Source organism: Galeopterus variegatus, unplaced genomic scaffold (genome assembly GCF_000696425.1).
Source record: "Galeopterus variegatus unplaced genomic scaffold, G_variegatus-3.0.2 Scaffold1607, whole genome shotgun sequence".
Lineage (NCBI taxonomy): Eukaryota > Metazoa > Chordata > Mammalia > Dermoptera > Cynocephalidae > Galeopterus > Galeopterus variegatus.
Genome location: NW_007727718.1, coordinates 104,684 through 116,792, shown reverse-complemented (window position 1 = coordinate 116,792; position 12,109 = coordinate 104,684). Strand labels below are relative to the sequence as shown.

Here is a 12,109-nt window from a genome sequence, read left to right as displayed (position 1 = left end):
CTCCAACAAAACATGTTTCAACATCAGTCCTGGTTCTATTTTCTCCTTAGCGGCTCAGTATAAGCCCAGAAGTGGCAGTCAAGTTTATTCACTGCCAGGCCAAGGATAAAAACACAAGTCTGGGAGAAGTGATGTAGAACTTGAAAAACAAGGGTGGAACCGACAGTTCCTCTACTCAGTCCCAGATGGGCCACTCCAGTGTCGGCAGAAATGCCCTGAGGGCCTCTCATCTGACACAAGACATCAACTGGAAGACAGAAACACAAGCACCAGCATCACTCAAGCCATTGCATCCATCCATTTATCCATCCATCTAACAAAAACAGAAAGAATTCCTACAATGCGCCCTGCTCAAGGGGGTAAAACTGAAATGGTGCCTTTTCCTATCACTTCCTGTCTGCCCTGCCAGGTTGTTTTCTATCAAACAATATTAGGATTAATTTGCATGTCATTCCCTAGGAATTAAACAGAAACCCCTTGACCATTCCATTTAATCCACCAGCTAGACATCAGCCAATAATTGGCCTTACTCCAAATTTATTACATAGGTAGCCTCAGGGTAAGAACTTGCATGCCCATCTTCAGAAATGGCTATTAGAATGAAATCAGTCATGTCTGATGACTTATCTACTGAAATACATAATAGTTGAGACAATTTTTTCTTCTTGGGCCCAGTAGTCTTATGGTTATAAATAACCTCACTTGTAATAAACTGTGGAGAGCCCAGAAAGAAGATTATAGGAGGCTTGGGGTCCAGTCTGCCTAGATAAGACACAGAGAACATGACTTAATTACAATAAAAAAACTGAAAAATATAGGCTAGAATGAAAAGAGCCTTATGGTTAAGTGTAGGAGGCAGACGCACTTGAGATGAAAACATAGCTCGAGCTCTAAACACCTTTATGAAAATGAGCATTTTCAGACCTCTTTGTGCTTCAGTTTCCTCTTTTGGAAAATTAGATATAATAATTGTACAAACATCATAGAATGATCATGACGATCAAATGGAACAATTCACATCAAGCTTTAGTGCCCAATAAGTGTTAAAAACAAAACAAAACAAACAAACAAAAATGCCACCCACAGTAGAATTTCATTTAGAAGAAATAAGGTCACATAGCTTCTATTCTAACCTTCTTCACCACAATATTGTAATGATCAGTAGAACAGATACAAGGAAAAGTATTCTGAATTCTTAAAAAAGCATAAATTTGTATATTATTATCAATATTACAGTCAAATTTATTATTAGCACATTCTAATGGATGATGAGGCTTGTCCCTGGTTTCATTATTCCAACAAATGGGCTTAGAAGGCAACTATAGACGACCTCATGGATAGGTAAGTCCAGCCCTATAGGATACAGAGGGATATGAAAGGAGAAGGGAAAGGAACAACCTAAATGCACTTTTCAGGAAACAGAAACATAGTAAATACCTACATAACTCGCAAGTTATAAGGACTGCATGGGTTCTAAAACTGTGCCTTGTGCTTTATGAATTAAAATTCTATTTCTCTTTGTTGTGTTTTGGTAGTCAAAGCAGATAAAATCCTAGAAATGCTCTTCAATCTTGGGCCATTCCACACAAAACAATTGTGCAATATGCTGAACTTAGCTCCAAACATGGAGATTGAAACCACGATAGGAAAGGCTGCTTGTTAGGGCTGCACTGAAATTTCCATAACAACCTTTGGAAAGAAACCAAGAAGGAAGAAAAGAAAACTTTCTGTGTCTGTCTAGACTTCATCTCTCCAGAACTAAACCTTATCTCCCAGGGCGATTGCATGAGGGTGGTAATTAGGATTAGCTACAGGGTGGCTATCTGCCAACTCTATCTCATAATCAGCTTTCACTTAACTCCAATCTCTCTCATGCCACCATCACTGTTCTCAGTAGCTGAAAATAATGAGAAAAGAGACTGAGAAACTAGCTAGCAGACCATATTAGATTCAGCTGTTCACCTTCAGTAGTGACAATTGCAAATTTTGGTGAGAAAGTGGCAAGTGATTTTAAAATATCCTCAGCAAATCAATATCTCCAGCTAATCATTAATGACACCTCAGTTAAGTAGTGATATTTGGAATGAAAAGTTTAAAAAAGATATATAAATCCCCAATCTACTACCATGAGAAAGAGTCATTCTTGATGAAGCTGAAAAAAGGGCTACCAGTGAAATACCAAGTTTTGAAAACATTTTTCAATAGTTCTATTTGGTCTAGCATGAGTTAGTCCAGTATTCTCTAATGTGTGATAGCCATGTCATTCGGAGTATCCAAAAACATCTTATGTAGTAGATGGATGAAATTTTATAGAACGGTTGTGCGTTTATTTTAATATTTTAGAGAGAAGCATAATTCTACCTTAAGCCCAGGGTTTCACAAGTATTATTTATTAGGATGAGGCCACAATAAAAAGTTGATACAAAGAAAAATATTAAGTAAATAATAGTACAGGTACTTCTGGACATGGCAAAAGCATAAGAAGGTGGCATGTCAATGACTCAAGCTGAGAAACAATGCTCTTTACTGGGCTCCTCCCCACTAGGCCAAAGATCCCTATGATTACTAAGGCAGAGAGTTTGCTCATCCTCCCTCAGGTGGGCTAACAGAATGGCTGAACTAATCCTTTTTGATTCAGTAAGATGACCTGATTATGAGCTTTACACTTCATGAGCTGTTTCAGAAGGGCAGACAAGAACAGGGATGCCTTGATTCTTATGATCACGCTAAGGCAGGAGACAAGAGGATCAGTGGATAGTAACACATTTTTATGGCTGTAGGTCAACATAGAAGGTTCAAAAGTATCCTATTTTATTTTATTTTTTTAATTTTTTTTTTCTCCTTTTTGTCTTTTTTCGTGTCCGGCAACGGATCGCAACCCTCAGTGTCGCGCCCGTACTGGACCGGGACCAGCAACGGGATCGCAACCCTCAGTGCCGCACCCGCACCTCACTCAGCCAGTGAGCGGGAACCGGTCTGTATGTGGGATCCGAACCCTCGGAGGAGATAAAAGTTGTTGCCCTGTTAGTTATATGACGTTCTGGTCGCCAAAAGGCCGCAAAATTGACTTTGGAAGATTTGAGTTTGCATTAGGCAGGGTACCGATAGTGGGGGCACACCAAAAAGTAATCAGTTCTCGGCGCTATTAGAGAAAGACAGGGTAAATGAATAAAAGGTGAACAGGTGAAAGAAGCAAACCTAAATATTGCTCTCTTGATACCAGAATTTCTTATGAGCATGTGTGTCTATAACCCTATAGTTCAAAAAAAAAAAAAAAGAAAAAGTGCAAAAGTGATGTGTTTTTTTTTTCAGAAAGAGAAACCTCAGTGAGCTGCTGTACCGTACATTGCCACCGGGCCGGCCCAAAAGTATCCTATTTTATAGAGAACATGGGGACAGGTCTTTCAGATCAGGGTGCTCCTCACAAAATATGTACTATCCCCTATATAATAGGTGCTTAATAAGCACCTACATAATAGGTTATGTTCGAATAAATGAATAACTACCCATATCCTAACTTTATGAGTATTGCAAAATAATATCCTTAGCAAAATTCCACATCTAGGTGCAAGGAAACTAACCCTGGAATGACACTTACCTTGGGCACAGTCTCCACGTGGAACAGTATATTTTGGAAGGAGCGTCCATCATTGACTTGCAAGACTGCAACATCGGATGTGCTATCTGAGCCATCATGAGCATAGTGGAGAAGGCCCCGGGAGAGTTCATCCAGCTGGAATTGATAGACAGGGGCTGCAGGGGACTGAAATGTTTGGAGCAACTGGCCATGAAGCGGAGGATCAAGCACTTCAACGACCACATCCTGTGGGTTGTCATCATCTCGGATGTCCAGCAACTGGGTGGTGATTGTTGCCCTCTCTCCTCTGCTAATGTGGAGAACCTCATTTCTCAGCACATAGGGGGCCTATGGAGTTGAAGAGAAGGTGAAGAAAAGTCATTTAATAGGGAACGGAAGGATAATCCAGTGGACTAGATATCAATGTGTGCAATCTGATTGATATTTCTACGCTTTAAAAGAAACTCTAGGTGCTCTAGCAAAGTGCCAAACTGTTCTATGCTGAAAGCATTTGTCAGAAGTGTGGTCAGTCACAGTAATCACAGCAATGAGGTCGCTTCACAGCCTGGATTCTAGAGGTTTCTCAAGCCACTCCAAGACCATAGTCTTGATGAGAGGCAATTGAAAAGAGCTGCGTGCTTCTAAATCTCTAACTTCTCTGCTGTTTTGATTTAAACCATACCCTCTGAATTGTGAGATGAGCTCATGGCAGAAAACACAAGAAGCTGCCTGCATGGAAGAGAGACCAATAAGAGATATGGAGTTTTTGTGCTTGTGTCTGGGAGTTAAGCACATCACCTCAGGCCACGTTGAAGCATGCTGACTCAGAGTAAGACACTTCTGCATTCTGAATTCATGCTATTTCTGGTTTCTCTCAGGAATTTTCTTCAAGCTCTCTCATCCAAATCTTGACAGAGCCCCACCCCAACTCACGTTACAAAGCCTTACAAGATCATGGCCTGGATGAGTAAGGCAGCCGCCTGGTTAATGCACTGGCACTGCTAGTACAGCAAAATTTAACATGTTTTCCTTAGGATTGTGAGGTTCCCCCTTGCCAACTTGAGTAAGCAGACAACATATTCTTTCATAAAGATAAAAGTTAATGAGCCACAACAGAAAAAGCTCACCAAAAAGAAAAAAGAAAGAAAAAACTGAGGCCAGAAGCCAAAGAAAACATTATCGTTTGAAGTTGAACCATCTAAGACTTTTCACAACACACTGCCTCCTTTAATCCAAATGGCTTGCTTTTAAATTTATCCAAGCACCCTTCTGGCCTCCTGGAAATTACAATCTCCATTACAGTAATGTCTAACTAATGCATCATTATAATGATCACATAGAGGGAAATTAGATGATAGCCACTCCTCAATTCCCGAGTGAGAATGCTAAAGCTGTTATTCTGTGCATGGGAACAAATGGCCTCTCCAATTCTGAAAGAGGAAAAGTCAAAGGTGATGTCAAAATCCACAAATGGAAAAGACCAAATTAACTTACGTGAGAAAATCTCTGGGAGTCTCAAGACCACATTGAGAAATTGCAGAAATTTAAAGGAACAAAAATAAGTTAAAATTATTTTCTAAAATTTCATTTTTAAGAAGTTAAAATGATAAAGGTTTTTCATATAATGAACAAAATTAAAATGTGCTCTCATTATCTACTCACTTGGTTATGAGAAAACAAACAAAACTCAGGGAACCATGGGAACTCCCCATCTCAGATTAGGAAATGATTTGCCAATATCTACTCCAGTTCTTTCATTGGAGTAACTATATTAGCCCAAACAAAAAGGACAAAACAAAATTTCTGAGTTCAAGTACTAAGAAACAACGAAGCCAGTTAGTCCTAAGACTGGATGCGGCCCTCTTGTCCACATTTACACAGATCACATATTTTAGCTTTAATTAAAATATAATTTATATACTTTGCCCACCATGAAATCAAATTAATTTAGGATCAATTTCTAAGCACTCCTAAACTCCAAGTTATCTCTGATGTGATAATACCATAAAGAAGAGTTGAGCTATGTTGTTAATATCATTTGGTAGTCACTTCTGGTTCAAGTTTATGTTGTTATCCAATGTCCATGGTCTTTTCATTTTTGTAACAAAGGTATAAAAATATCAGTTCAAAGATAATAACCTAGTGGCCTTCCTTGAATGATGACTAACATGATACTGAGATCTGTGTATTTTAGGTAGTCTTGCTTTTCCAGGATGACGTCCCACTCTCTTGCTGTTCACAACTCAAACAGATGTTTCTGTCTCCCTGTTCTCTTTGCACATTCCAGCTGTTCAATCCCTCAAGCCTAGTTCTCAGAGCATCTACCACTATCTGCACTCTGGACACATAAGTACAACTTGACTGAGATGAGTGATGAGAGATGAGTGTGAAGGGCCATCATGTGAGTTTTATGGCATCCACCAGGCTTTCCTCAGATCCATGTTTGGCTGATGACCAACTGGCACCTCATTTAGGTAGATCCTTAATAAGATCCTCCATCTACTGCAAATTCCATACCCCAGAGAAAGAAATGTTTAGACAGAACAGACTGTTTTACCTAAGAATAAGGAAAGTCTTAACTACTAGAACAACTTCAGATTATTTTGAAGGGCTAATATAACAGTTTAGAACACAGACTCTGTAGCCAGATTTACTGGGCCCAAATCTTGACTATTTATTAGCTCTATCACCACAGACAAGTTAGTTTCCTTGTCTTTAAATTGGGGATAATGATACCTCATAAGGTTGTTATGAGGATTAATTGAGTTACTTACGTGAAACACTAACAAGAGTACCACAGACGCATTAGTAGCTGCCATTGCTGCTGTTGTTATTACACAAAAGTACTAAAAATTACTCCAGTGGCATTTCATGTCGAAACTAACGCAAGATTAAAGTTAAGATTAAGTTAGCTCAATTGTTTTTGCTAAAACTGCATGAAACCTTGATTTGTGCTTGAGAATTAGTAGGCATATGAAATTATTAATTCCTTGTCATCTTTATTACCTGTGTTGAAAATGCTTGTATGTTGATCAGCTGTGGCTCAGAGAAGAACTGCTGGTCACTAATTTTCAGAGAAAAGTAACCTTTCCTAAAAAAGTCCCCAAGAAAGGAATGAGAAATACAATCATTAAATTAGTCTTTAGAGGCATGTGTATATTAGAGTTTGAATCAAACTGCTATAATAATGTAATATTCACACTATAAATAAAAATTACCAGATAAAGGTGATTATAGTGGGATACAGGTAAAACTACTGTATATTCTTAGATCTCATTATAATAAAATAATAATTATATGCCATTTTGTTTCATATTTTTCTAAATTGAATATATAAAACTGAAAAGTTAGTTGTCAGGCCAAAACAGGTTAGCAACATAGGAGGCAAATGGTTAAATTGAAGAACTGAAAGGATCTGTTATAGTGTCTCTCAATGATTCGCTCTTCCCAGCAAACCCTTTCCCAGCCCCTGCCCAATTCATGTCAATGGGCCCCCAATAACAATACTTGCAATGTCTATATTACATGACTCTATTCCTCCCCACTCCCCACCTCCCACACACACTCACTGTGGACAAGACTAGGGAAGGATGACTGATTCAGTCAGTCTCACCATTTGACTATAGGACAACCAGCATCTACCATGTTGATGAGAATGTGGTACAAGCCTGTCTGTAGGAGAGAGGTGAATGGAGACACAGACACGAGAGGAGTGGAGTCCTGTGCCTAGTTCCTAATTCCAGCTTCCAGACTTGCCCTGGAGCAAAACTGCTCTTGATGTCTTTGAGATCTGAGCCACCCTTGCAAAGTTAAAACAAGCCTTGCTATTTTGCTTTATCTAGTTCAAGTTGACTTACATTACTTGCAACCAAAGAGTTCCAATTAATAATAAAATAAGGCTCACTGTTTGTAGTGGTTTTTACCTCTTGTAAATGAGTTTTGTTCCAGCAGCTTCAGAGACTGCTAGAAGGGAGGGTGAGTTGCTTACATTCAAAGCCAAACCAGGCACAGAACTCACTGCTGGCTGGTAAAATGTGTGGTTAATGCATTATGGAAGTTTTTGAATTCTGGTCTATTATAAGGACCATTGTTTTAAAGGTTCTTTAAAAGGAATTTCTGTAACTAACTTCTTACACATGAAAGAATGTAGACAGAGGATTTCAAAAAAACTGAATCATAAAAGCATTATGGCAAAAGCCAGAAAGAAGACTACATACTGTTTGATTCCATTCACATGACATTTTAGAAAGGGCGAAACCATAGGGGTAAAAAATAGATCAGTGGTTGCCAGGGACTGGGGGAAGGGATTAACTGTAAAAAGATTTTATGGGTAATGGAACTGTTTGATATCTTGACTGTGGTTGTGGTCACAAGACTGCAAGACTGTATACATTTCTTATGCATAGAACAGTAAATTTTATTTTTGATTGAAGCATAACTGATTGTACAATCTGTATAGGTACAGCATTGAGTATCAATACCCATGTGCAGTATGTGATGCTCAAATCAGGATAATTAGCATATTCAGCCTTACACATTATAATCATTTTTTGTGGCCCTTTACCAATTTCATAATAACTCCTCCCCTTTTCCCACTTCTGTAGGCCTCAGTTCTACTCTGTCCTTTTGAAAGTTCAATGAATTATTGTGATTGTGCTTGTATCTTTCTTTCTTTCTTTTTTTTTTAGCTCCCACTAATGAGTGAGGACATGCAGTATTTCTCTTTCTTGCCTGGCCTATTTCTCCTAACATAATTTTCTCTAAGTTCATCCATGTTGCTGCAAATGGCAGAATTTCATTATTTTTTATAGCATAGTAGTATTCCATTGTGTATATATACCACATTTTCCTTATCCAATTGTCTGTTGATGGACATTTAGGTTGGTTCCAACTCTTGGCTTTTGTAAATAGAGCTGCAATAAATATGGGAGTGCAGATATCCCTTCGATGTGATGATATCCATTCCTTTGGGTATAAACCCAGCAGTGGGATTGCTGGATCATATGGCAGTTCTATTTGTAGTTGTTTGAGGAACCTCCATAGTGTTTTCCATTATGGCTGAACCAATTTAAAGTCCCACCAATAGGGTAGAGGGTTCCCCTTTCTCCACATCCTTGCCATCATTTGTTACTCTTTGTCTCTTTTGATAAGGCCAGTCTAACTAAGGTGGTGTCTCAATGTGGTTTTGATTTGTATTTCCCTGACGCTTAGTGATGTTGAGCATTTTTTCATGTGTGTTGGCCATTTGTATATCTTCCTTTGAGAAATACCTATTCAGCTCCTTTGCACATTTTTAAAACAGGTTACTTGTTTTTTTTACTGTTGTTTGAGTTCTTTGTATATTCTGGATATTAATCTCTTGTTGGATGAGTAGTTTGCAGATATTTTCTCCTTCTGTAGGTTGTCCTTTTGCTCTGTTGTTTGTTTTGCTGTGCAGAAACTTTTTAGTTTGATATAATCCCATTTAATTTTTCTTTTGTTGCCTGTGCTTTTGGGGTCTTATTCATAAAGATATTGTCCATTCCTTCTTACTGAAGTGTTTTTCTCTAAGGGTTTTATGTTTTCCTTTAAGAGTTTTATAGTTTCAGGTCTTATATTTAAGTCTTTAATCCATTTTGAGTTAATTTTGGTATATGGTGAGAGGTAAAGGTCTAGTTTCATTTTTCTGCACATGTATGTCCAGTTTTCCCAGCACCACTTATTGAAGAGGCAACGTGTTCCCCAATATATGTTCTTGTTGTCTTTGTTGAAGATCAATTGGCTGTAAGACTTGGTTAATTTCTGGGTTTTCCATTCTGTTCCATTGGTCCAAGTGTCTGTTTTTATGACTATACCATGTTGTTTTGGTTACTATAGCTTTATAGTTTAATTTGAAGTCAGGTAGTGTTATGCCTCTGGCTTAATTTTTTTCACTCAGGATTGCTTTGGATATTTGGGGTCTTTTGTCATTCTGTATAAATATTAGGATTGTTTTTCTATTTCTGAGAAGAAAGTCACTGATATTTTGATGGGGACTGCATTGAATCTGTAGATTGCTTTGGGTAGCATGGACATTTTCACAATGTCAATTCTTCCAATCCAAGAGCATTGAATGTCTTTCCATCTTTTTGTGTCCTCTTTAATTTCTTTAAGCCGCAATTTGTAGCTCTTGTTGTAGAGATCTTTCACTTCCTTGGTTAAATTGATTCATAGGTGTTTTATTTCTTTGAAGACTATTGTAAAAAGGATTGCTTTCTTGATTTCTTTTTCTACTAGTTCATTATTGGAGTATAAAAATGCTCCTGATTATTGCATGTTGATTTTGTATCCTGCAAATTTACTGAAATCATTTATCAGCTCTAAGAGTTTTTTTGTAGAGTCTTTAGCTTTTTTTATATATAGGATCATGTCATCCACAAATGGAGACAGTTTGACTTCATCTTTTCCAATCTGGATGCCCTTCATTTCTCTCTCTTGTCTGATTGCTCTGGCTAGTACATCCAATAGTGTGTTAAATAGGAGTAGTGAAAGTAGGCATCCTCATCTTGTTCCTGTTTGTAAGGGACAAGCTGAAAGCATTCAGGATGATATTGGTGGTGGGATTGTCATATATGGCTTTTATCATGTTAAGATACTTTCCTTCTATACCTAATTGGCTCAGAGTCTTTATCATGAAGGGATGTTCAATTTTGTCAAATGCTTTTCTATACATCTATTGAGATAATAATATGGTTTTTGTCCTTAGCTTTGTTGTATGGTGTATCACATTTATTGATGTGTGTATGTTGAACCATCCTTGCATCCCTGGGATGAATCCCACTTGGCCAGAGTGTATGATCTTTTTGATGTATTGCTGTACTCTGATTGCTAATATTTTGTTGAGGACTTTTGTGCCTATGTTCACCTGAGATATTGACCTGTAATTTCCTTTTCTGGTTGTATCTTTGATTTTGGTATCAGAGTGATGCTGGCCTCATAGAAGGAGTTTGGGAAAGTGGCCTCTGTTTCAATTTTTTTGGAATAGTTTGAAGAGAATTGGTATTAATTCCTTTTTAAAGGTTTGGTAGAATTCAGCAGTAGATCCATCCAGTCCTGGGCTTTTCTTGGGAGGCTGCTGGTTGCTGCTGCAATCTTGTTGCTTGTTATTGGTCTAAAGCAGCACATTTTAAAATGGGGAATTTTTATTGAATGCAAATTATATCTCAATAAATCTGATTTCTTTTTAAAAGGGGGTACTCATATCGTCCCTCCTATTCCATTCTCTCCTTCATTTTCTGCTACATTTAAATTCTGTCTCTCTCCACCCTCACCTCCAAGCTTCAAGAGAATGCAACTGATGGAAATAACAGAATGAACAAAGAAATGTTACTCCCAACATACTGAGGAGAAAGGATTTTTGGTTGCACTGAGGTTCCAGTAACAGCGTTCAGCGTGTCAGCAATGCCAGCTTATCACAGTCCCCACTACTACATTTACAGGTTGTCTTTTACTCTGCGGGAGCATTCAACCCCAGAAGAATCCAATCCTGAAGAATCCTAATCCTAAAGAATCATGATCAATGTTTCACAGACGAAAACAAAACAAAACACAAACTTACGTGGCAGGTTGCCCTTTTGTTTTTCGTATCATTCAGAGACTTAAGTTATTTCATTTTTTCATGAGTTCCTACCAACCTCTTTTTATTATTCCTCTATTCATTCTTTTGTTAGAATTTTTAGAAAAAGAAAATCCAGGATTAAAATGGGTACCCCAAAAAAGCCTATCCTTTGTCCTGTTTAGGGGAGTAAAGCAAAGACTCTGCAAGAAAATAGGTGATGAGTGGTTAAAGAAGTTTAATAGACAAGAGGGTTAACTTTGGTTATCTATGGAGCTTTCACAGGTGACTCCAAGACAAATGACTACAGGTACAGAGCTGTGTAAGAGGGTGTGTGTGTGTGTGTGTGTGTGTGTGTATGTGATGCAGATACCTAAAAACTTGCATCAAAAATGAATACAAGAGATGGAGCAGAAATTTAAAGACTGTGTCTGTGGTATCAGACATCAGTGTTTTAACCTCCATCTCTGTAGAAATATTTCTCTATGCAGTGATCTTTGCCCCTTGAGGATGGAAACAAGCCTCTTGTTCTTAGTATCTTAGGGAAGCAGAAATCATTCTGGCTAAAGGCAAGGGTTGTGGAATCAGAGAGCCTTGGGTTGAAGTCTCAGCTGTGCACTCACAGGTTGTAAGGTCTTGGACAAGATTACTTATACTCTCAAGGCCTTGGTTTCTTTATCTGTAGACTGGGAGTGTAATATACATAATTCATGTAAAGTGCTTAACACAATGCCTGGCTCAAAGTTAGCACTCAATAAATGTTAGCTGGTTGTTATTCCTATAACACGGTCTTCTCAGGTTACTGGGATCATCAGCTCTGAACTACAACAGAGAAAGTGCTGTCTACTTTTCTACCCGCATAGTTCCTAGCTCAACCCTTAAAAAATGCAAAAAAGACGCCTCAAGTTTTGTGCTGACAGTAGAAAACATCTGCTGTGCCCGTATCACCATTCCATGGG

At 38.2% G+C, this 12,109-nt stretch overlaps 1 protein-coding gene across 1 annotated transcript in view; it reads right to left on the bottom strand.

Annotated features, from left to right (window-relative positions):
- Positions 1-12,109, bottom strand: part of FRAS1 (Fraser extracellular matrix complex subunit 1) — a gene marked incomplete at its 5' end in the record, with an annotated part of 258,570 nt that overhangs the window by 145,305 nt on the left and 101,156 nt on the right. The window contains 2 exons of the mRNA XM_008577934.1: positions 3,599-3,925; positions 6,584-6,668. Of these exons, the coding sequence (XP_008576156.1) occupies positions 3,599-3,925; positions 6,584-6,668 (412 nt within the window). The remainder of the gene's footprint in view (positions 1-3,598; positions 3,926-6,583; positions 6,669-12,109) is intronic.